Below are 22,638 nucleotides of genomic sequence, written 5' to 3' on the forward strand. Positions count from 1 at the left end.
AAGATTAATTTATATTCTCCCTAATAAAGATGCAAGTTAGTTCCAGGCCCACTGGTACTTGTGGCTTGCCATCTAGTACAACTCCTGAATTTTCAAAGCATCACTGGGAATCTACAGGCTGTTGGAGACTACAGATGGGATATTGGTGGTTCTTTGCAACTGAAAATATTTCAGCACCTTCTTTGATAACATTCCTTATAAGTGTGGTGGAGGTGGAATAGAAAGCTTTTGTCCCTGGATAGAAAGGAACCACTAAGGCATTAGGGGAGCAGGGAGAATATCTTGCACCACTCAGCCTGAGATGATTGTTTGCTGTACTTGATCTAAAAATGGGGAAATAAGTTTTCTGTGTTCTGACTTGTTGTGAAGTTTCCAAATCTTATTGGCACATTGAGTACTCTACACACAAGTCTGGGGTGTGGAGTATATGGCCTATTATAAAATGTTTCTATTTACTAGCAGGTTTTTGGCTAAGGAACAGAGGAGGGAACTGCCATTGATATTTATAATTGAATTAATACTCCTTTAGGGAACATTCTTCTTATGTCATGGTGTAAAATGGACATCTTACATGAAATCAGTCTTTTAAAAATGTTTTCTAACAGTTGTAGGTAGAAGATGTCAATGTTTGTAAAGTTTATAATCTCTTTGTATATAATAATTTCTGAAATGAGAGACTTCATTGATTAAAAAGGAAATGCATGTAAAGTAATGCTGCTATCTTCTTAATAGGGATGATGATGTCGCAGTTTAATATTTCTCAGAATTCCATGAGAGGTAGTCCTGCATCTTCTAATTATCAACAAACCACTATCTCACATAGCCCTTCCAGGTAACATTCTCTTTTAAATGGGGTGGGATGGGCAGCAAACTGCAAATTCTATCTACAGTGACAGTCAATTCTTGTTGCAAGTATGTGAATGGAAGGTGATCAGTGTCAGGATATATTTTGCATTTGTCTGACAGCAGGGTGAGTTTCTTCAGCTGGCAAAGCAACATCTTTTTGCTAGTGAGTAATCTTTGTATTCTGATTAGTCAGGATTCCCTGCTGTCCCTCCCTCATAATTTTGGCATACTTTCTTTCCTGCCAAAATAATCCCCCTGCCTCCTGACACCCCTACAGCTATTCTCTACCTGTGGCAGGAGGACAGGAGAGAAGAGGCTATGTGTTCCAGCATGTATAACATTACCAATGTGACAGAAGGGTGGGAAAGAAGGCTTGTAAAAACATGGAATACTGCTTTAACAGTTATACAAAAAGCTGCTCAGAGGAGGATAGGTCCAGTAATTTGGCCAGTCTTCCATCAGCTTTCTCATCAACTTTCTGTTTCTTTTTCAAACTTTGAGTGTCAGCAAGTAGCATGTACCTATAGAATCATTTAGGTTGGAAAAGACCTCTAAGATCAAGTCCAACTGTTTACCTAACACTGTCAGGTCCACCACTAAACCGTGTCCCTAAGTGACACATGTACACATATTTTAAATGCCTCCAGGTTGGTGACTTAATCACTTCCCTGGGCAGCCTGTGCCAGTGCTTGACAAACCTTTTGGTGAAGAAATTTTTCCTGATATATAATCTAAACCTCCCCTGGAATAACTTGAGGCCATTTCCTCTTGTCCTGTCGCTTGTTACCTCCTTTCAACAATAAAGTGTCCCCTGAGCCTCCTTTTCTCCAGGCTAAACACCCCCAGCTTCCTCAGTCTTTTAAAAGAAATAAGAAATTTGTATAAATTTCCTTTTCCAACTTTTTCATTTTATTTTTTAGCCGGTTTGTGCCACCACAAACAAGCTCTGGTAACAGATTTTTGGCACAACAGAACAGTCCAGTGCCTAGTCCATATGCTCCTCAAAGTCCTGCAGGATACATGCCATATTCACATCCTCCAAGTTATACACCACATCCTCAGATGCAGCAAGGTAAGTCTTTGATATTTATTTTATTCTCCTATCTCATGTCAGCTTTACCTTCATGTGTGTTTCACAGCTCTAATTTCTTTGAAGGAGTCACATGCTTAATGCAAATCTTGGAGTTGGTAGGGAATTTTTTGGGTATGCTTAAGCTTTGCTTTCCTGACTGTGGAAATACTACCAGAGTGGTAGTATTTATTTTATTTCAAAAAATCCCAGAAGGATCATTGAGTCCAACTCTTAAGTGAATGGCCCATATAGGGATCGAACCAGTGACCTTGGTGTTAATGCTTCTCCTCTGTGTACACTGATTTTGCATAGTTGTCACATATACACGACAACAGAAAAATAAAAAAACCCTAAAACTTTTTATTTGTTAGCTATGGCATTTTTTTATCTGTACTGGTGAAAACATAATTTTTGCCAGTGTAATGTAAGATTTGCAGCCAGCTTATTTAACCTTACCAAACCTTTGCAGTGTAGGCTAGGCTAAGTTGGCTAGAATTATACTCAAGGGATGCGGTAACTGGCAAAGATGACCTTCAGAATGAATGGATTTCTTTGTTCTTCCCTTTTCTAAAAACAATCTTGAACAATATGAACACTGTTAAGTATCTAGGCATTATCCTTTTTTTGTAAGTAGAATTCTTGTTAGATTCTTTTAAATCATCTGTTCCTAAAGTTTAGCAGTGTGCTTAGAATTTAAATAGCTGTTGTGTATGTAATGTTATATGTATCATGAATACCTAGGAAGTTACTAAAGGTAGTGAATGCATATTATATAGAGGAAAATAAAGTTTTCTATAACCTATGAGTATGATGCTGACTGTAATTAGGATAGATGTGGAGTGAAGCTTGGCTAATCTGTACATGGAATTTAGGTTTAAGTCTGTCTCTTGAAAATTCAAATCTTAGATACTAATTTTATTCAAGGTATTTGTGGAAAAAGGATTCAGTGAAGAAAGTTGGGATTCTTTTTCCAATCCTAGACCTCTTGCATCCAACTCATTAATATTATGGCCTTTTCTGCGAGAGTTTTTAGAGTTATCGATTGTGTGAATATATTAGTATCATTATTTTTATTTTTCTGTATTTCAGCTTCAGTATCCAGTCCCATTGTCACAGCTGGGATGAGGAATCTCCATGAAAATAAAGTTTCAAGTCAATTGTCTGGAAATTCAGCTAATCATCATGCTGATAATTCTAGACATAGCTCAAATGAAGACTATCTACAGATGGTGCACAGGATAAGTAGTGATGTATGTTACCTAGATCAGTTTATGATGATAAAACAAATATTTACTATGATAAAGCAAGGATGTGTTTAGCTGCCTTAGAAGTCAGATATTTTATGAGGATGCTGTTGATGAATAAAACCATTGAAAATATATTTTGGTTTCAGATGTGTGCACTCAACTGTGCAACTTTAATGTGCGAGTTTTAAGATTTTTCTAGATTTCTTTCCTTTGGAACAGTTTGTAACAGCGATTCTGATGAAAGTATTAAAAGTAAAAAATCTTACTCATGTGAGTTTATTATAAAGAGATGGTAGAGCATCTCTGCAATTATTGTATCAATATATTGACGTAAACGATACTAGATTCTAAATAGGTTTATAGTTAACATGTCTTTCTGAAGATTCCCCTGTCAATTAGATGAGACAATTGCATAACCTATTCAGTAATATAGTAGTGTTGTCAAAGGCAAAAATTCCTTTTAATATTTTTTCTTACAGGTCTGTTATGTGCTTTTATGGCCTGGTTTATTTATATGTTTTCCCAGTGACTTTAGTTCATGTGGGAGAAATTCTTGCTGAAGTATTGAATATAAATGAAAAAAATCAGCAACTTTTTCCCATGGTGTTTTCAACTTCTTCACTTTCTTAATGAGCATCTCATCCTGTGGATGAAGCATGTTGTGACTCTTCTTTATAAGTTTGGCACACAGTCTTAAGGGGACAGCACTTAAGTTTCATTTTTATTTTTTGACTTTAGTTCTTTGAACTGTGTGGTCTTAGTGATACCTACAACAGTTACAAAACTTGATCAAAACCTGGTGACAAGCAGGCCTTTCTTTTCTTTTTTTTTTAAGATGTATTTAATTTACCTTATGAAAACTAGGGGCAACTCTTGTCTTCCTAAATTAGCTTGTGGAAGCAAAAAACAGTGTTGTATTCAACAAGTGTATTGATAATACCAGGCTACCTAAATTCCTTACAGGGATTAATACACTGGAACTCCAAGAGAGTTATTAGTTTTATTAGTCTTTTCTTTTTAAATGCAAGAATTATGCTGATGAAAAATATTAGCTAAGAAGTAGTATCTTAAACAAGAGAGTTTTGTAATGAAGGAATATATCATACACAATTTCATCAGGTATTTTTCTCAGTCTCTGCTTCAGCAATGCAAATTCTTCAAAATAAGAAGCTGTTCTTAGCATTAAATGTCCATATATCACTACCTCTACTACCTCTCTAGTAGGTCACCCCCAACCTGTGCTGGTACTTGGGGTTATTCATCCCCAGGTGCAGGACCCTACACTTGCCCTTGTTGAACCTCATTAGGCTTCTCTCCACCCAATTCTCCAGCCTATCAAGGTCCTGCTGAATGGCAGCACAGCCTACAGGTGTATCAGCCACTCCTCCCAGTTTTGTATCATCAGCAAATGCAACTGAAGTGCATCTACACCAATGCACGCAGCATGGGCAACAAACAGGGGGAAATGGAAGCCATGGTACAGCAGGGAAACTATGACAGTTGCAATCATGGAGACATGGTGGGATGACTCACATGACTGAAATGCTGCAATAGATGGCTATAAACTCTTTATAAGGGATCAGCAAGGAAGGAGAGGCTTTAGATACCTCTCGTATGTTAGGGAGTGTTTTGATTGTCTGGAGCTTGATGATGGTACCGATAGGGTTGAGTGTTTATGGGTAAGAATCAAGGGGAAGGCCAACAGGACAGATCTCCTGGTGGGAGTCTCTTATAGACCACCCAGCCAGGATGAAGAAGACAAAATGTTCTATGAGCAGCTGGGAGAAGTCTCACAATCGCTGGCCCTTGTTCTCGTGAGGGACTTCAACTTACCAGATCTCTGCTGGAAATACAGCACAGCAGAGGAAACAGTCCAGGAGGTACCTGGAGTGTGTGGAAGAACTGACACAGCTGGTGAGTGAGCCAACCAGGGGAGGTGCCCCACTGGACCTGCTGTTTGTGAACAGAGATGGGCTGTTGTGGAATGTGATAATTGCAGGCCATCTTGGGCACAGTGATCATGAAATGATAGTTTTCTGTTCTCAGAGGAGTAAGCAGGGGGGTCAGCAGAACTGACACCTTGGACTTCCAGAGGGCAGACTGGCCTGTTTGGGAGCCTGGTTGAGAGAGTTCCTTGGCAGGCAGTCCTGAAGGGCAAAGGGCTCCAGGAAGGCTGGGCGTGCTTTAAGAAGGAAATCTGAAAGGAGCAGGAGCAGGCTGTCCCCATGTGCCAAAAGATGAGCCAGCAGGGAAGAAGACCGGCCTGGCTGAACAGAGAGCTTTGAATGGAACTCCGGGAGAACAAGAGAGTGCATTACCTCTGGAAAAAGGGGCAGGCAGCTCAGGAGGACTACAAGGATGTCGTGAGGTCATGCAGGGAGAAAATTCAAAGGGCCAAAGCCCAGCTAGAACTTCATCTGGCTACTGCTGTAAAAGACAACAAAAAGTGCTTCTACAAATACATTAGCAATAAAAGGAGGGCCGAGGAGAATCTCCATCCTATACTTGATGTGGGGGGAAACATAGTGATAAAGGATGAGGAAAAGGCTTGGTATGCTACTTAGACCCCCTCACATCTATGGGGCTGGATGGGATCCACCCAAGGGTACTGAGGGAGCTGGTAGAGGATCTCCCCAAGACACTTCCAATCATTTACCAGCAGTGCTGGTCAACTGGGGAGGTCCCAGGGGACTGGAAGTTGGCAAATGTGGCAGCTATCTATAACAAGGATCAGAAGGAGGATTCATGGAACTACAGACCTGTCAGCCTGACCATGTTGCCAGGGAAGGTCATGGAACAGATTATCTTGAATGCCATCATGCAACACATGCAGGACAACCAGGGCATCAGGCCCAGCCAGCAGGGGTTTTAGGGAAGACAGGTCCTGCTTGACCAACCGGATCTTCTTCTAAAACAAGGTGGCCCACTTAGTGGATGAGGGAAAGGCTGTGTGTGTGACTACCTGCACTTCAGTAAAGCCTTTGATGCTGTCTCCCACAGCAGTCTCCTGGAAAAGCTGGCAGCCCATGGCTTGGACAGGTGCTCTCTTCACTGGGCTAGGAACTGTCTGGATGGCCAGGCCCAGAGAATGGTGGGGAATGATGTCATATCCAGTTGGCAGCCAGTCACCAGTGGGGTTCCCCAGGGCTCAGTATTGGGGCCAGTCCTGTTTAACATCTTCACTGATGACCTGGACGAGGGGATCAAGTGCACTCTCTGTAAGTTTACAGAGGACACCAAGTTGGGTGGGAATGTTGATCTGCTGGAGGGTAGGAAGGCTCTGCAGAGGGATCTTGACAGGCTGGAGCAATGGGATAAGGCCAATTGTATGAGGTTCAACAAGGCCAAGTGCCAGGTCCTGCCCTCGGGTCACAACAACCCTATGCAGCTCCAGGCTGGGGCAGAGTGGCTGGAAAGCTCTTGCTCCTTGTCCTATTGCTACACTCCCAGATAAAGAGTCCCTCTCTGGCTTTGTTGCAGGCTCCCTTCAGGTATTGGAAGGCTGCTCTAAGGTCTCCCTGGAGCTTTCTCTTTTCCAGGCTGAAGAGTCCTAATTCTCATAGCCTTTCCTCATAGCAGAGGTGCTCCATCTCTCTAATCATCTTGGTGGCCTCTTCTGGACTCACTTCAGCAGGTCCATGTCCTTCCTGTGCTGGGGGACCCCAGAGCTGGGGGCAGCACTGCAGGTGGGGTCTCACCAGAGCAGAGTAGAGGGACAGAATCACTTCCATTGACCTGCTGGGTTACACTGCTTTTGATGTAGCCCAGGCTGCAATTGGCTTTCTGGGCTGCAAATGCTCGTGAGAACATGCCGAGAATATAAGTTTGTGCTTACATTTCACCATTTGATGAAGTTCTGATCTAGGAAACAGTAAATGAGGACTTCTACAGTAGCTGACAAATTTTCAGGAATGGCATGTGTGAACGTGAAAGGTCATCTACCTAGTTAGTTAGTTTAGTTAATTTAATAAAAGACGTCTTTGCCATTGTCCTTGGCAGTCCATGTGTAGAGGACCTCTCCTGTTCTAATGAAAAATATATCTTAAAAAGTTACTAAGCTTTTTTTCCCCCCAGTATTTTGGCGGGTTTGAGATTTATTATAATTCAACGATATTTCATGTTTGAAAAAAATCAGCTCCTTACTTTCAGTGTATTAAATAAACAAGTAACTGTTACATCAGCAAATTAATTCATTTTGACTTGCAATAAAAAACATGTAAGTTTAAGGTATAGTTCTTTTTATTGCATTGAATCAGAATATTGGATTTCTTTGCACATGAGGCTTTCTCACCAGGCAACAAGTCTTTTTGCAAGGAGTTAGAAAAATATGTGTAATTAATAGCACATCATGAGTTTTAGATTCATTTTGCTGTGGGAGGGGAAAAAATCTAATAGATTTGTTTTGTAAATGCCTATGTATGATGAAATTGATGAAATCTGGTTTCTTATGAATTTATATTCTTTGCCTTGTAAGCACTTTCAGTCCATAAATATCAAACTATTTTCTTTATCCTTAAGCAGTGTGAACTATGCCTTCACAAGGCATAACATGTACAGTGGCTGATCTACTACTATGCACGTGGAAATTGGCTGTTTGGCCGTTGTCAGAGGGAGTGTGTAGTTGCTATCCATCTATCTCAGTTGCCGAAATGGGTGTGCTTACAGATTTTGTTCAATCCTGATGTGTTTAAGCTGGAGTGTATGAATACAAAGTTTTGCTTTGCTTAACTGTAAAAGTAAAATAGCATTCTAATAAACTTTAAGGGTACGCTAATTTTAAGAAAGCTGAATTTGTTTAAAAAAGAGAAAAATTTACTTATTATACTTAATTTCTTTCAGTCAGTATTGTAGAGAGTTCATCTTTCTGTTTTTCAGCTCTTTACTATATGTAACAAAAAACTTTTAAATGGAATCTTAGTGTCAACCAAAAGTGCTTATTTAGCTGGAAGACATACATGGATTTATTTTTGTGTGCATGTTCTGGTTCTAAATTCTTAAGGCTGATTGTTTTCTGGAATTTTGCCTATATAGTAGTCTAATAGCAGTCCAAATTACAACTTTTTTTTATAAATAAATATTTTTCTAATATTTTTGTATGCTTTTTCATCCAATCCATTCTATCAGTATATGTACTAATTTCAGTCTTTATTTTATCAAGTGTTCATGATTTTTTTTTTTATCGTGGTCACTTTAGGATGGCGATCCTTCAGTAAGGAATGCTGCATCTTTTTCCTTGAGGTCACCACAGTCAGTCTGCTCTCCATCTGGAAGTGATGGAACCCTTAAAGGTAATCTAGCAGTCATATATATCAATGTATTTTTTCCCAATTTTAAAAAACAGAGTTTAAAGAGGTATTTAGTTAGTTCTCCCAACTTCTGTATTCCAATAGTACTAAAGAGTATGTCATTAAGTTTTGGATACAAAATTATTCCGAGCCCTGATTCAGAAGAAATTTCTGAAGGTTCAAAAATTGACTAATCATATCACAAAACAAAGCTCATATTCATGAAGGACAGAATAATTTTAAATCCTTTCCAATATGAGGATTAAATTCTTTAAAGGAATGGTTTCAGTTGCTCTACATAAATTATTTAAAGGCAGCATTACAAGTATTGAACTCTTAACCAGCTCAAAAGTGTTTTAACATGCAATGCTTGTCTTGATTGCAGTCATCAAATTTTATGAACATGAAATTAAAAGTAGTTCAATGAACACAATATATATAGCATAAATGAAGCCTGAAAACCTTAGCTGTGGAGAAGGAATAGGGTAAACTGTCAGTCAGGTGAGAAAATAATTCTTTATGCTAAAATATGTAATGCATACTGCTGTTTTTAATATTCTCCCTAAGAAGCAATGACTGAGATAGATGAGATTTAGTAAGGTAGGAGTTTGGGCATATCCTTGCTAATTTAAGTTTTCAGTGCTTATGTATTTACATGGAAATAGTAAAAAGATGCAATAGTATTTTCTTCTCTTTAATCCTGAAACAAAAGTCTTTATGGGTGGTCAGATTAGGTGGAGAGGAAGAAGAGGAGATGGGGGAGATTCCAGAGAAGGTGAGAGTATTAGGGTTGTGCAGCCTGGATAAAACAAGTCTTTGAGGGGGGACATGGATGATGATGACAACAGGGACACAGATGGGATGACACGCAATGGACAGACAGACCTTAGAGCAGTTTCCTCATACCTATGAGATTATCAGGAAGACTTGAGTTAGGCTTTCCACAGTGTTGTGGAACAAGGATGAGAGACAATGGACTTAGATTGAAATGGGAGGTTCTGGCTAGGTATAAGGAAAACCTTTTTCACTATCAGGACACTTGAGCATTGGAAAAGCCCAGATAATCTGTGCATTTTTCATTCTTGGATGTTTTCAAGACCTGGCTGGATAAGCCCTGCATAACATGGTGTCATGGTTTAGGAGTGGTACTTCCCAATTTAGTGCCCCCACCAAGACTCTCCCAAACCACGTGCCCCTCTCTCGATCCCCCATTTTCCCCTCCCCCTCCTACTGTGGTGGGCTGGAGAGGAGAATTGGAGACACAAAAGGCAAGGATCACGGGTTGAGATAAGAACAATTTACTAGAAACAGCAATGAGATAAGAAAAGGAACAGTGACAGCAACAATACTAATGACAAAGGGTACAAGAAAGGAAATTATTCACATGGAAACCCCCCCCCCCCCCCACAATAGACAATACTGGATGGCTCCCTCTGCCCCCCACTTACTGGAAGGAGCCCCTTGTCCCCAGAAGACACTCCCTTTCTCCTTACTCCCAGCAATGATGTGAGGTAGTATAGAATAACCTTCAGGTCCTGGCCATGCCCCTTCACAGCTACTGCAAAAATTAACCCTGTCCTGGAACCAGGACACATGGTCTTGCTCACCCTTCTTTGAGCACAAGGATCAACTAAAGGCATCCTGAGGTTCCTTCTTAACTGAATTATCCTATGATCCTGTGACTGCTAAATGATCTCTGTGGTTCATCTTCTGCAGGCATATACTGTCGTAAACAGTGATAGAAGAAATATGGCTCAAATGCAAGTGAGAAGTAATTGTATAGCATGCCAGCATCATCAGTATTTTAGGAGGTTTTGTACTAAAGGACTTGTTGTGAGATGTGTAAATGGCAGAGACTAAATGTGGTTGTTTTTCTTTAACTCTGTACACAAAATTGATGTTTGAGCTTGTCAGTTTAACAACATTGTGAATCTAAGCTACTTCCACTCAAATATATGATTACCACTGTCACTGAAAACCAGGAAATAAATGCTCCAATTTTTTTGTTAGAAAGCAAACATTGCTTTATTAGCAGCACTGGATGCATGGGGAATTCTGCTCAAAGCATGCATGCACAGTAACCTAACAGACCAGATTATATTCCTAAAACTAATATATATTCGTCTTATGTCTATTATATTTTCATCACATTTCCCAAATACATGCATATATGCTTGTTATTTCCATGAACTTATTTGGATATGAGTAGGGGTCTTTTTAGGGTCTTTGGTGGTCATTTGGGAACATCCCATTCTTTAAAATTCCCTTTTATGTTCCTGGATCATCTGATGAATCTTTTCTCCTTGAGAGTATCTCAAATATGTGGTCAGGTCACAATGCACTTCCCTTATCATTCTTTACTCCAGCACTCTCTCTCTGTTCTCAAAACTAAGACATCTGCTAGTACATATTAATCACTGATATAATTAAACAAGGAAGCATTAGCTGGCATGAGACTTATTAGTCACAGATGTAGGGAGTTAACACAAGGCCACAGTAATCTCTGGCATTTGTACTAAGCACTGTATAGTACAAAACTAAGCATTAACCACTGATACAGGGATCATACACTATTGTGCTAAAGTTAAAAGAATTTTCCAACATCTTCCTCCACTGCTGCATAGGTTTCTTCTTAAAGAAATATAACTTGTTCAGTAACACCACTCAGCCAGAAGAATATTTGAATTATTTTTCTGGTTAAAGTTGCTGCTGTTTCAATTGGTTGTCTTGGAACTCGTTTTGAAGGTATACCTTTCATGAATATTTCTGAAAACAATCTGATTGTAAAATTCAGATTGTAACATTTCAGCATTTGAGAGGCTGAAAAAGTGGAAGAGGAGCTTTTTGATTTACCTGTTAGTTTTACTTTTCTCATTGATAAAGCACACAACTGAAATACTGTTACTAATGATGTTACCATTTTGACTTCTTAAAGAAATTAATAAACCCTGATTGAGAGAACCAGTTCTTGATGCTGCAAGAATCTTTCCAGATGTTTACTTCCTCTAATCTTGCATTTTAGAAATGTATTGAAGAGGTGTGGATAATTAGTGCTATTTAGAATAGGTAATCCCTGATGGCGAGGTTTTGGCCTATAATTTGGAGTGAAAGCGATTGGTTATGCTGATAAATTTTCCAGTGAGAAACAGCAAGTACCTACACTGAGCTTTTTGTTGCTACTATCATTTGTCCTTGAAAGTTTGGTTGACAAATTGCAAACTTTGATAAAGAAAGTTTGCAAAATAATTAATTGTTTGTTTGGGAGGACAAAAAGAATGGCACTAGACACCAGTCCAGAGAAAAAACACAGGAAGGATATTATATCTAAACTTTCTTATATAACATAGAAATGTGAGGCAATTCCTGAAGGTATGGGTACAGACTGCATTTCTGTACTTCTGACATGGAAGTAGCAAGGACTTCTGGAGACTTGGAGACTGTGATTGTACAGCTCTGAATTACTTCAAGACTGGTGTGGTCATGATGGATGATTACAGTCTCTTCAGGAGGGATAGGAAGGGCAGGTGAGGTTCGGGGGGGTGTGGCACTGTATGTAATGGAGGGACTGGAATGTGTGGAGCTTACAGTTGGCCATGGCACAGTTGAGATCCTCTGGGTAAGAATCAAGGGGCAAACAAATAATGAGGATGTCATTGTGAAAATCTTCTATAGACCTTCTAGCCAGGACCATGATACTGATGAATTATTCTTTGAGGAACACCTCTAAATCAACCACCCTTGTCCTTATGGGGGACTTGAACTTGCCAGCTGTTAACTGGGAATATCACACAGCTGGTACAAACAGGTCCAGAAGATTGCTAAAACACATGGATGACAACTTCATGGAACAGGTCCTAAGGGAGCTGACTCAGAAATATGTCCTCCTTGATCTGCTGCTTGTCAACATAGGATCTTGTGAGCAAAGTGGTGATTGGCAGCCAACTTGGCCACAGTGACCATGAAGAGATCAAGTTTAAAATCTGTTGACGGGAGGAAAAGTGCCAGCAAAACCTCAACTCTGGACATGAGGAGAGCAGACTTCAGGCTGCTCAGGGAACTAGTGAGTAAGGTCCCCTGGGAAAAAACTTCTGAAGGTGCTGGGGTCCATCAGTGCTGGTCACTTTTTAAACATCACCTCCTAAGGGCACGGGAGCAGGAAATTGCCCAATGTTGGAAGTCAAGCAGGCGAGGCAGAAGGCCAGGCGTGGCAGAACAGGGATCTCCTCTTGGAAATAAGGCAAAAAAGGAAGGTGTGTGCCCAGTGGAAGCAAGGTTAGGTGGTATGGGAAGAATACAGAAATGCTGCTTGCCACTAGAGGGAGAAAATTTGTGTGGCCAAAGCTCAACTGGAGTTGGAGCTGCCAGAACTGTGGGGGACAATAAAAAGAGTTTTTAAAATACATTAATAGCAAAAGACAGTGAAGAAATAACATCGGCCCATTACAGGATGAGGATGGTCACCTCACAAACAGGGATATGGATGAGACAGAGATGTTTAATGCATTCTTTGCCTCCATCTTTGGCTCCTCAAAGAGCTGCTGATGTCACCACAAAGCCTCTCTCAATGATTTTTGAATGGTCTTGGGAATCTGGAGAGGTCCCAGCTGACTGGAAGCTGGCAAACATCCCAATTGTAAAGAAGGGCAAGAAGGATGATCCTGGATGCTACAGGCCTGACAGGCTCACTTGAGTGCCTGGTAGAATTATGGAGAGGAAGAGTAAAGTTGGGACCATGAACTTTAGGAAAGCAAACTTCCAGCTCTTCTAGGAGTCAGTCAATAGGAACCCCTGGGAAACTGCCATCAGGGACAAGGAAGCAGAATAGAGCTGGCAGATGTTTAAGGAAGCCTTCCATAGAGCACAAGAGCCACTGATCCCCAGGAGCAAGGAATTGGGCGAGGAAGGAAAGAGATGGGCATGGCTGAGTAGGGGCCTGCTGGTCAAACTAAAGGGTAAGAAGGAAGTGCACAGGCAACAGAAACAAGGATAGGTATCCTGGGAAGAGTATAGAGGTGCAGTCCAGTTGTGTAGAGATGGGGTCGGGAAGGTCAAGCAAAGCTGGAACCAAACCTGGCAAGGGACGCAAAGAATAACAGGAAGGGCTTCTACTGGTCTGTCAGCCAGAAAAGGAAGGTCAAAGAAGGTGTTACCCCCCTGGTAAACAGTGCTGGAAAACTGGTAACAATGGACAAGGAGAAGGCTGAGGTACTCTGTTGCAGTGGGGATACTGCAACACGCATATATCAAACCAGGAGTCCCGTGGAAAGGAAATATATATGGACAGACAGATTCTTGATAGCTGTTTCAGAGATGTTTATTTCCCCAGCCGCATGGCCGGAGCTCTGCCGAGGAACTGTTACAGTCACCGGACCGAGGGTCCTTCTGCCCGCGCAGGGGAACACAAACCAACCAATGGGAACGAGGCTGAGCAGGGGCAGGGAAATCCCTTGTCTGTCCCCTCAGGGCCCCTCTCCCAGGGCTACATGGCAGGGGAGGGACCCCAACACCTCACCCGTTTTATTTTAATAAAAGGAGAATGAAAACAACTGGATAAACATAACAAGAACAGTTTCAAAACAAAACAAACCACCCTCCTGAGTCTTTAAATGTCCAAACAGATTCTGTGGAACATCTTAGGGCTGACAGAAGGGAGACAGAACTCTCTGAGCATGCTTTGTGGGGAAACTGAGGCAGGAGAGGGTTTAACTTCTTCCCTCCCCCTTTTCATCCCCCACTCGGCATTGGAAAGGGATTTTTGGGGAAACAATTGGCAAAAGCATGGTTTTGTGAGGGAAACCATGGATAAAAAAACGGATTGGGAATACACTGGGGGTAATAAGACATAGGGTAAAAGGGAAAGGTGGGATTAGGAAAGGGAGACTGTAGGGGGGGTTTACAAGGGAGATACTGTCTAACATGACTACGATTTTTTGCATATATACTGCCTTTTACAGGAACACCATCAGGCCCAGTGACCTGCGATGCTTGTAACCCTTTTCTACCTCGTATAATTTTGAATTCCACCACCTCTCCATCTCCCAAGCTTGGGATGCATTTTTCAGGGTTATTCTTTTTAATAGCAGTTCTATGCACGAATATGTCTTGCTGGTTGTCACACCTTGTTATAAAACCATAATTTTGCTTAACATTATACCATTTTACTATCCCTAAGGTCTTAGTTACTATGATCTTTTCCTTTTTCCGAGTGGCTGCTGTTTTCTGTCTCGCTGCGTCTTTGCTCTCTCCTTCGGTCGCTCCCGTGTTGGAATTGTCGGGGCTGCTCGTGCCTGCGCGCTCTTCCCGGGGTCGCGTTCGGGGCTGCGCGGGCCGGGCCGGGCCGCGCCGCTCAGTTCTCCGTGCGTCGCCTCCTCTGGTCGCAGCTTCGCTGCCAATGCCGGGCGCTGCACCCATATCTCGGCCGGGCCCCCGAGCAACGACTCCCCCGCGCCCTGCTCCAGCGCGCGTTTCGGCTGGGCACGGCTCCGTTCCACCGCCACCGCCGCCAGCCGCCGCCCGCGCGCCGCCCCTCTCAGTCGGGCGTTCACGGGGCTCGCTCCACCACGCACTGCGTGGGGCCGTGCGGGCACCGCCGGGTCCCGCCGCTCCTCGCTCCGCCACCGACACTGCGGCTCGTGTGGCTCCGCCCACACGCGGGAACTGCCTCGCTGCTGCTCGCAGAGGGCTCGGTGCACGTGGCCTGGGCCGCATGGTCCCTGTGCCAGGCTTCCCTTCGCCAGGACACAGCTGACATTGCTCAACAGTCTCGGTAACTAAATAATATTCACGAAAATATTTTTCCATCGGCATATATTTTGACTCCAGTATTAACTGTGTCCAAACGGTTTTCCAAAAGCCCTTCGTAAGAATTAAATCCCAAGAAACATAGAAAAAGTTCTTAAACAACCATGCCAGGAAGTGTTTCAGTTCTTTTTGAGCTTGAATCAAGCTAAAATTCACAAATCGTTGTTCAAGAATCATTTTAAGTTTAAGATAAATGTCCATATGCAGCTCTGAGAGCCAAGCGTCTTCCCACGGTTCCTCCATAGTTTAGATATGGAATAGCAAAGCAAAACCAAGAAGAGGAATCCAAAGTTTCCAGGGTTTACTCACACAAATCAGTCGCTTAGGGATCGGGGATCGTTCTGCTTGCAATTCTCCACCATTATGTTGCAGTGGGGATACTGCAACACGCATATATCAGACCAGGAGTCCCGTGGAAAGGAAATATATATGGACAGACAGATTCTTGATAGCTGTTTCAGAGATGTTTATTTCCCCAGCCGCATGGCCGGGGCTCTGCTGAGGAACTGTTCCAGTCACGGGACCAAGGGTCCTTTTGCCCGCGCAGGGGAACACAAACCAACCAATGGGAACGAGGCTGAGCAGGGGCAGGGAAACCCCGTGTCTGTCCCCTCAGGGCCCCTCTCCCAGGGCTACATGGCAGGGGAGGGACCCCAACAGTACTCAACAACTTTTTTGCCTCAGTCTTCAATGCCAACCTCTCTTCCCACACCTGTTGAATGGATGGACAGCAGGATGGGGACTGGGGGAGCAAAGTCCCTCCCACTCTATTGAAGATCAGGCTCATGACCAGCTGAGGTACCTGAACGTACATAAGTCTATGGGACCCGATGAGATGCATCCCAGAGTCCTGAGGGAATTGGCTGATGTAGTTGCCAAGCCACTCTCCATGATATTTGAAAAGCCATGGCAGTCAGGTGAAGTCTCAGGTGACTGAAAAAAGGGAAACATTGTCCCCATCTTTAAAAAGTGTAGACAGGAGGACCCTGGGAACCACCACCCTGTCAGCCTCACCCCTGTGCCTGGGAAGATCATGGAACAGATCCTCCTGGAAACTCTGTGAAGGCACATGGAGGACAGGGAGGTGATTTGGGACAGCCAGCATGGCTTCACCAAGGGCAAGTCCTGCCTGACCAACCCAATGACCTCTTCTGATGGAGTTACTCCATCGGTGGACAAGGGAAGGGCTACAGATGTCCTTTCTGTGGACTTCTATAAAGCCTTTGACATGGAGCCCCACAACATCTTTCTCTCTAAATTGGGGACAGATGGATTTGATGGGTGGACTCTTCAGGGGAGAAAGAATCGGTTGGATGGTCGCATCCAGAGGGTTGTAGTCAACAGCTCTGAGTCCCAACGGACATCAGTGACCAGTGGTGTCTTTCAGGGGTCTGTATTGGGACCAGTGTTATTTAATATCTTCATTAATAACACAAAGGGATCGAGGGCACCCTCAGCAGGTTTGCAGATGACACGAAGCTGAGTGGTGCAGGTGACACACCTGAAGGACGGGGCCATCCACAGGGACCTGGACAAGCTCAAGAAGTGTCCCATGGGAATCTCATGAGGTTTAAAAAGACCAAGGTCTGGTGCTGCGCCTTGGTCAGGCAATCCCTGGGATCAATACAGGCTGGGGGATGAACAGATCAAGAGCAGCCCTGGGGAGGACTTGGGGGTGCTGGTTGGTGAGAGGCTGGACGTGTCCCGTCCATGTGTGCTGGAACCCAGAAACCCCCCATGTGCTGGGCTGATCCCACAGTGTGGGGAGCAGAGGAGGAGGGGATTCTGCCCCTCTGCTCTGGTGAGACCCCACCTGCAGTGCTGCCTCTAGCTCTGGGGTCCCCAGCATAGGAAGGACATCAACCTGTTGGAGCAAGTCCAGAGGAGGCCACCAAGATGATTAGAGGGCAGGAGCACCTCTGCTATGAGGAATGCCTAAGAGAATTGGGGCTGTTGGATGGGGCCTTGAGTAACCTGATCTAGTGGAAGGTGTCCCAAAAAGATATGATGCTGTAAAGACTAGATTTCCACGAGCAAGGCCAACAAAGGGAACCTGTACCAGCAGCGCATGGTAGTTACCATAAAAAGAAATGTTGAATGATCATAGTGGGTGACTCTTATGGGACACTGAGGCACCCATCTGCCGGCCTGATAGAGTTGGGAGAGGTATGCTGCCTACTGGGGGCTGATATCCGTGATGTTGCCGAGAGTGCCCCAACTTGTCAAAAGTACAGACTACTACCCTCTATTACTTTTTCATGTGCGTATAAATGATGCTGCAAGCCAAAAAGTAGGTAGGATCAAGGAAGACTATAAAGCCCTGGCAAGGTTGGTGAAAAACATCGGTGCCCAAGTCATCTTCTCATCTATCCTACTGATCAGAGAAATGGGGACAGCCAGAAGCAGATGCATAGTGCAGATCAGTCTGGATCTGTGGCTGGTGCCATCAAGAAGGTTTTGGCTTTTATGGCAATGGGTTGTGCTTTAATGATTGTGCCAGCAGGGGGGGTGGAGCTGAGCTGGATCTTTCTCAGTCCAGAAGATTTCCAGAAGCCTCGTTGTCCCATCTGGGGTACCAAAAACTGATGCTTTGAAGTGGCCACTGTTACAGCGGGGTTTACTGTAACACGCATATGTCAAACCAGGAGGCCTGTAGAAAGAAATATATATGGACGGATTCTTGGTAGATGTTTCAGAGATGTTTATTTCTCCAGCCACATGGCCGGGGCTCTGCCGAGGAACTCTCACAGTCCGGGACCCGAGGGTCCTCGCCCGCGCAGGGAAACACAGAACAACCAATGGGAACGAGGCTGACCAAGGGCAAGGGAAACCCCGTCTCTGTCCCCTCAGGGCCCCTCTCCCAGGGCTACATGGCAGGGGGGAAGGGACCCTGACATTTCACCCGTTTATTTTTAACAAAAAGAGATTTAAAACTTAACATTGAAAACAACTGGATAAACATAACAAGAACAGTTTTAAAACAATACAAGCCACCCTCCTGAGTCTTTAAATGTCCAAACAGATTCTCTGGAACATCTTAAGGCTGACAGAAGGGAGACAGGACTCTCTGAGCATGCTTTGTGGGGAAACTGAGGTAGGAGAGGGTTTAATTTCTTCCCTCCCCCTTTTCATCCCCCACTCGGCACTGGAAAGGGATTTTTGGGGAAACAATTGGCAAAGGTATGTTTTTGTGAGGGAAACCATGGATAAAAAAACGGATTGGGAATACACTGGGGGTAATAGGATATAGGATAAAAGGGAAAGGTGGGATTAGGAAAGGGAGACTGTAGGGGGGGCCTACAATGGAGATATTGTCTAACATGACTACGATTTTTTGCATATATACTGCCTTTTACAGGAACACCATCAGGCCCAGTGACCTGCGATGCTTGTAACCCTTTTCTACCTTGTATAATTTTGAATTCCACCACCTCTCCATCTCCCAAGCTTGGGATGTATTTTTCAGGGTTATTCTTTTTAATAGCAGTTCTATGCACGAATATGTCTTGCTGGTTGTCACATCTTGTTATAAAACCATAATTTTGTTTAACATTATACCACTTTACTATTCCTAAAACATTAGCTCCAATATTTTCCTTTTTCTGAGTGGCTGCTGTTTTCTGTCTCGCTGCATTCTTGCTTTCTCTTTCGCCCGCTCCCGTGTTGGAATTTCCAGAGCTGCTCGTGCCTGCGCGCTCTTCCCGGGGCCATGTGGGCCAGGCCAGGCTGCGCCGCTCAGTTCTCCGTGCGTCGCCTCCTGTGGTCGCAGCTTCGCTGCCGATGCCAAGCGCTGCATCTTGGCCAGACCCCCGAGCGGTGACCCCCCTGCGCCCTGCTCCAGCGCGCGTTTCGGCTGGGCACCTCTCCGCTCCACCGCCGCCGCTGCCAGCTACCGCCCATGCGCCGCCCATCTCGGTCGGGCGTTCACGGGGCTCGCTCCACCATGCGCTGCGCGGGGCCAGGCAGGTTCCCGCCGCACCTCGCTCCGCCACCGACACTGCAGCTCGCGTGGCTCCGCCCGCACACGGGAACTGCCTCGCTGCTGCTCGCAGAGGGCTCGGTCCACGTGGCCTGGGTCGCACAGTCCCTGAGCCAGGCTTCCCTGAGCCAGGACATGGCTGACATTGCTCAACAGTCTCGGTAATTAAATAATATTCACAAAAATATTCTTCCATCGGCATGTATTTTGACTCAAAAATTAACTGTGTCCAAACAGTCTTCCAAAAGTCTTTGGTAAGAATTAAATCCCAAGAAACATAGAAAAAGTTCTTAACCATGCCAGGAAGTGTTTCAGTTCTTTTTGAGCTTGAATTAAGCTAAAATTTACAAATCGTTGTTCAAGAATCTTTTCAAGTTTAAGATAAATGTCCATATGCAGCTCTGAGAGCCAAGAGTCTTCCCACGGTTCCTCCATAGTTTAGATATGGAATAGCAAAACAAAACCAAGAAGAGGAATCCAAAGTTTGTCAGGTTTACTCACACAAATCAGTCACTTAGGGATCGGGGATCGTTCTGCCTGCAATTCTCCACCATTTGTTACAGCGGGGATTACTGTAACGCCTATGTCAAACCAGGAGGCCTGTAGAAAGAAATATATATGGACGGATTCTTGATAGATGTTTCAGAGATGTTTATTTCTCCAGCCGCATGACCAGAGCTCTGCCGAGGAACTCTCACAGTCTGGGACCCGAGGGTCCTTGCTCACGCAGGGAAACACAGAACAACCAATGGGAACGAGGCTGACCAGGGGCGAGGGAAACCCCGTCTCTGTACCCTCAGGGCCCCTCTCTCAGGGCTACATGGCGGGGGGAAGGACCCCGACAAGCCACCTAAAAAGAGACTAGACAAGAATAAGAGAATAAAAGTAGGTATTTATTTGAAGGGCCTTCAAAGATACGCCCTGGGCAGTCAAAAGGCTACACCCAAGATGGACCCTGGGTCACGGGTTCTTCACACTTTTATAAGTTTGGTCCATTTGCATATCAGGGTTAATTCTCCAATTATAACCTCAGTTAATGGTGTAATTACCCCAAGTTTGCTCCCCCTCTAGGCTTTAGTTTCCACATTTTGGGGTCTGGTGTCCTTGAAGAGCAAACCTAGAGAGGCTTTGTTATGTCTAACCAGCATGAGAAAACAGTAGTTAACAGGCCACATGAATCTTCAGAGTTACCCACTAAGCAGTACAGGATTTGAAAAATATAAAAGTTTAAACCTAAGGCATCAGCCTGTTAGGGAGGGGTGGGATCCACCTGTCTAAAAAGAGCAAGAGAAATTTTGGCAGCAGGTTGGCCAATTTGGTGAGATGGGCTTTAAACCAAAGGACTCGGGGGTGGGGTCCAACGTGGCAGTGCTCATGCCATTGCTTCCTCCTGGGGAGTAGGTCATACCAGTCATTGCAGTGAATGATGTTCCTTGACTGCCCCTCAAGATAAGGATCAAAGGAAAAACCACATAGAGGGTGGTTATGGCTATGGTGAATCCTCTTATACTCCTTCTAGGGAACCTGCATGCCTGATTACCTCTCTAAAGTGTCTGTATACAAACACATGCAGCATGGGGAATAAACTGGAAGAACTGGAAATCTATGTGCGGTTGCAGGGCCATGATCTCATTGCAATGACAGAGGCATGGTGGGACAGCTCATATGACTGGAATGTTGTGGATGGGTATGTACTTTTTAGAAAGGACAGGTCAGAGAAGCGAGGTGGTGGAGTTGATCTTTATGTGAGAGAGCAACTGGAATGTATTGAGTTCTACCCAGGGACAGACAAATGAGGTGAGAGTTTATGGGTGAGAATTAAGGGACAGGCTGATATGGGTGACATTGTTGCAGGTGTTTACTACAGGCCACCTGATCAGGAGGAGGAAGTTGATGAGGCTTTCTATGGGCAACTGGAAATAGCCTTGCGGTCACAGGCCCTGATTCTCCTGGGGAACTTCAACCACCCTGATATTTGTTGGAGAGTTAACACGGCCCAGCACACACAGTCCAGGAAGTTCCTGCAGATCATAGATGATAACTTTTTGATGCAAGTGGTGGAGGAGCCAACAAGGAAAGGTGTGTTGCTGGACCTTGTACTAACAAACCAGGAGGGACTGGTTGAAGACATGAAGGTTGGGGGCAGCCTTGGCTGTAGCGACCATGAGATGGTGGAACTCAGGATCCTGCATGGGGGAAGCAAAACAGTTAGCAGAACTAGAACCTTAAACTTTAGGAGAGCCAGCTTCGGCCTCTTCAGGGACCTGCTTAGAGGAATCCCATGGGATGGGGCTTTAGAAGAGAAAGGAGTCCAAGAGAAGTGGTCAATATTTAAGCACTTCTTCCTCCAAGCTGAAGACCAATGTATCCCCATGAGCAAGGAATCAGGGAAAGGGGGCAGGAGATCTGCATGGATGAGCAGGGAGCTTCTAGCAAATCTCAAACACAAGAAAGAAATTTATGGGATGTGGAAAAAGGAACAGGCCGTGTGGGAGGACTATAGGAATGTTGTCAGGGTATGCAGGGATGCGACAAGGAAAGCCAAGGCCCACTTGGAATTGAGTCTGGCAAAGGACATCAAGGATAAAAAGAAGGGCTTCTACAAGTATATCAGCAACAAAAGGAAGATTAGGGAAAATGTGGGGCCTCTGCTGAATCCAATGGGTGTCTTGGTAATGGAAGACACAGAGAAGGCAGAATTACTGAATGCCTTCTTTGCCTCAGTCTTCACTGCTGAGGATGGCTCTCAGGAGTCGCAGACCTCAGAGGTAAGAGAGGAAGGCCAGAGAAAGGAAACTTCCCCTGGTCGTAGAGGGTTGCGTTAGAGATTGGCTAAACAGACTTAACACCCATAAATCCATGAGCCCATGATGCACCTATGGGTGATGAGGGAGCTGTCAGGTGTTGTTACTGTTGTTACTCTGCAGTTCTCCATCATCTTTGAAAAAATTGTGGAGAATAGGAGAGGTGCCCGATGATTGGAGGAAGGCCAATGTTATTCCCATCTTTAAAAAGGGCAAGACAGAGGACGCAGGAAACTACCAGCCAGTCAGCCTCACCCCCATCCCTGGAAAGGTGATGGAGCAGGTAATTCTGAAGGTCATCAACAAGCCTGTAGAAGAAGAGGTCATGATGAGTAATCAGCATGGATTCACCAAGGGGAAATCATGCTTGACCAATCTGATAGCCTTCTGTGATGGCATGGCAGGATGGGTCGATGAGGGGAGAGCAGTGGATGTTGTCTACCTCTACTTCATCAAGGCTTTTGACACCATCTCCCATAACATCCCTGTAGGTAAGCTCAGGAAATGTGGGTTGGATGAATGGATAGTGTAGTGGTTTGAACTTGGCTGGGCACCAGGTGCCCACCAAGCTATTCTATCACTCCCCAGCGGGACAGGGGCAAGG

At 44.3% G+C, this 22,638-nt stretch overlaps 1 protein-coding gene across 1 annotated transcript in view; it reads left to right on the plus strand.

Moving 5' to 3' along the window:
- Positions 1 to 22,638, plus strand: part of LOC116437440 (nipped-B-like protein) — a 126,544-nt gene that overhangs the window by 9,920 nt on the left and 93,986 nt on the right. Inside the window, exons 4-7 of the mRNA XM_032095084.1 lie at positions 733 to 832; positions 1,767 to 1,918; positions 3,008 to 3,168; positions 8,360 to 8,453. Of these exons, the coding sequence (XP_031950975.1) occupies positions 733 to 832; positions 1,767 to 1,918; positions 3,008 to 3,168; positions 8,360 to 8,453 (507 nt within the window). The remainder of the gene's footprint in view (positions 1 to 732; positions 833 to 1,766; positions 1,919 to 3,007; positions 3,169 to 8,359; positions 8,454 to 22,638) is intronic.

Source organism: Corvus moneduloides, chromosome W, assembly GCF_009650955.1.
Source record: "Corvus moneduloides isolate bCorMon1 chromosome W, bCorMon1.pri, whole genome shotgun sequence".
Lineage (NCBI taxonomy): Eukaryota > Metazoa > Chordata > Aves > Passeriformes > Corvidae > Corvus > Corvus moneduloides.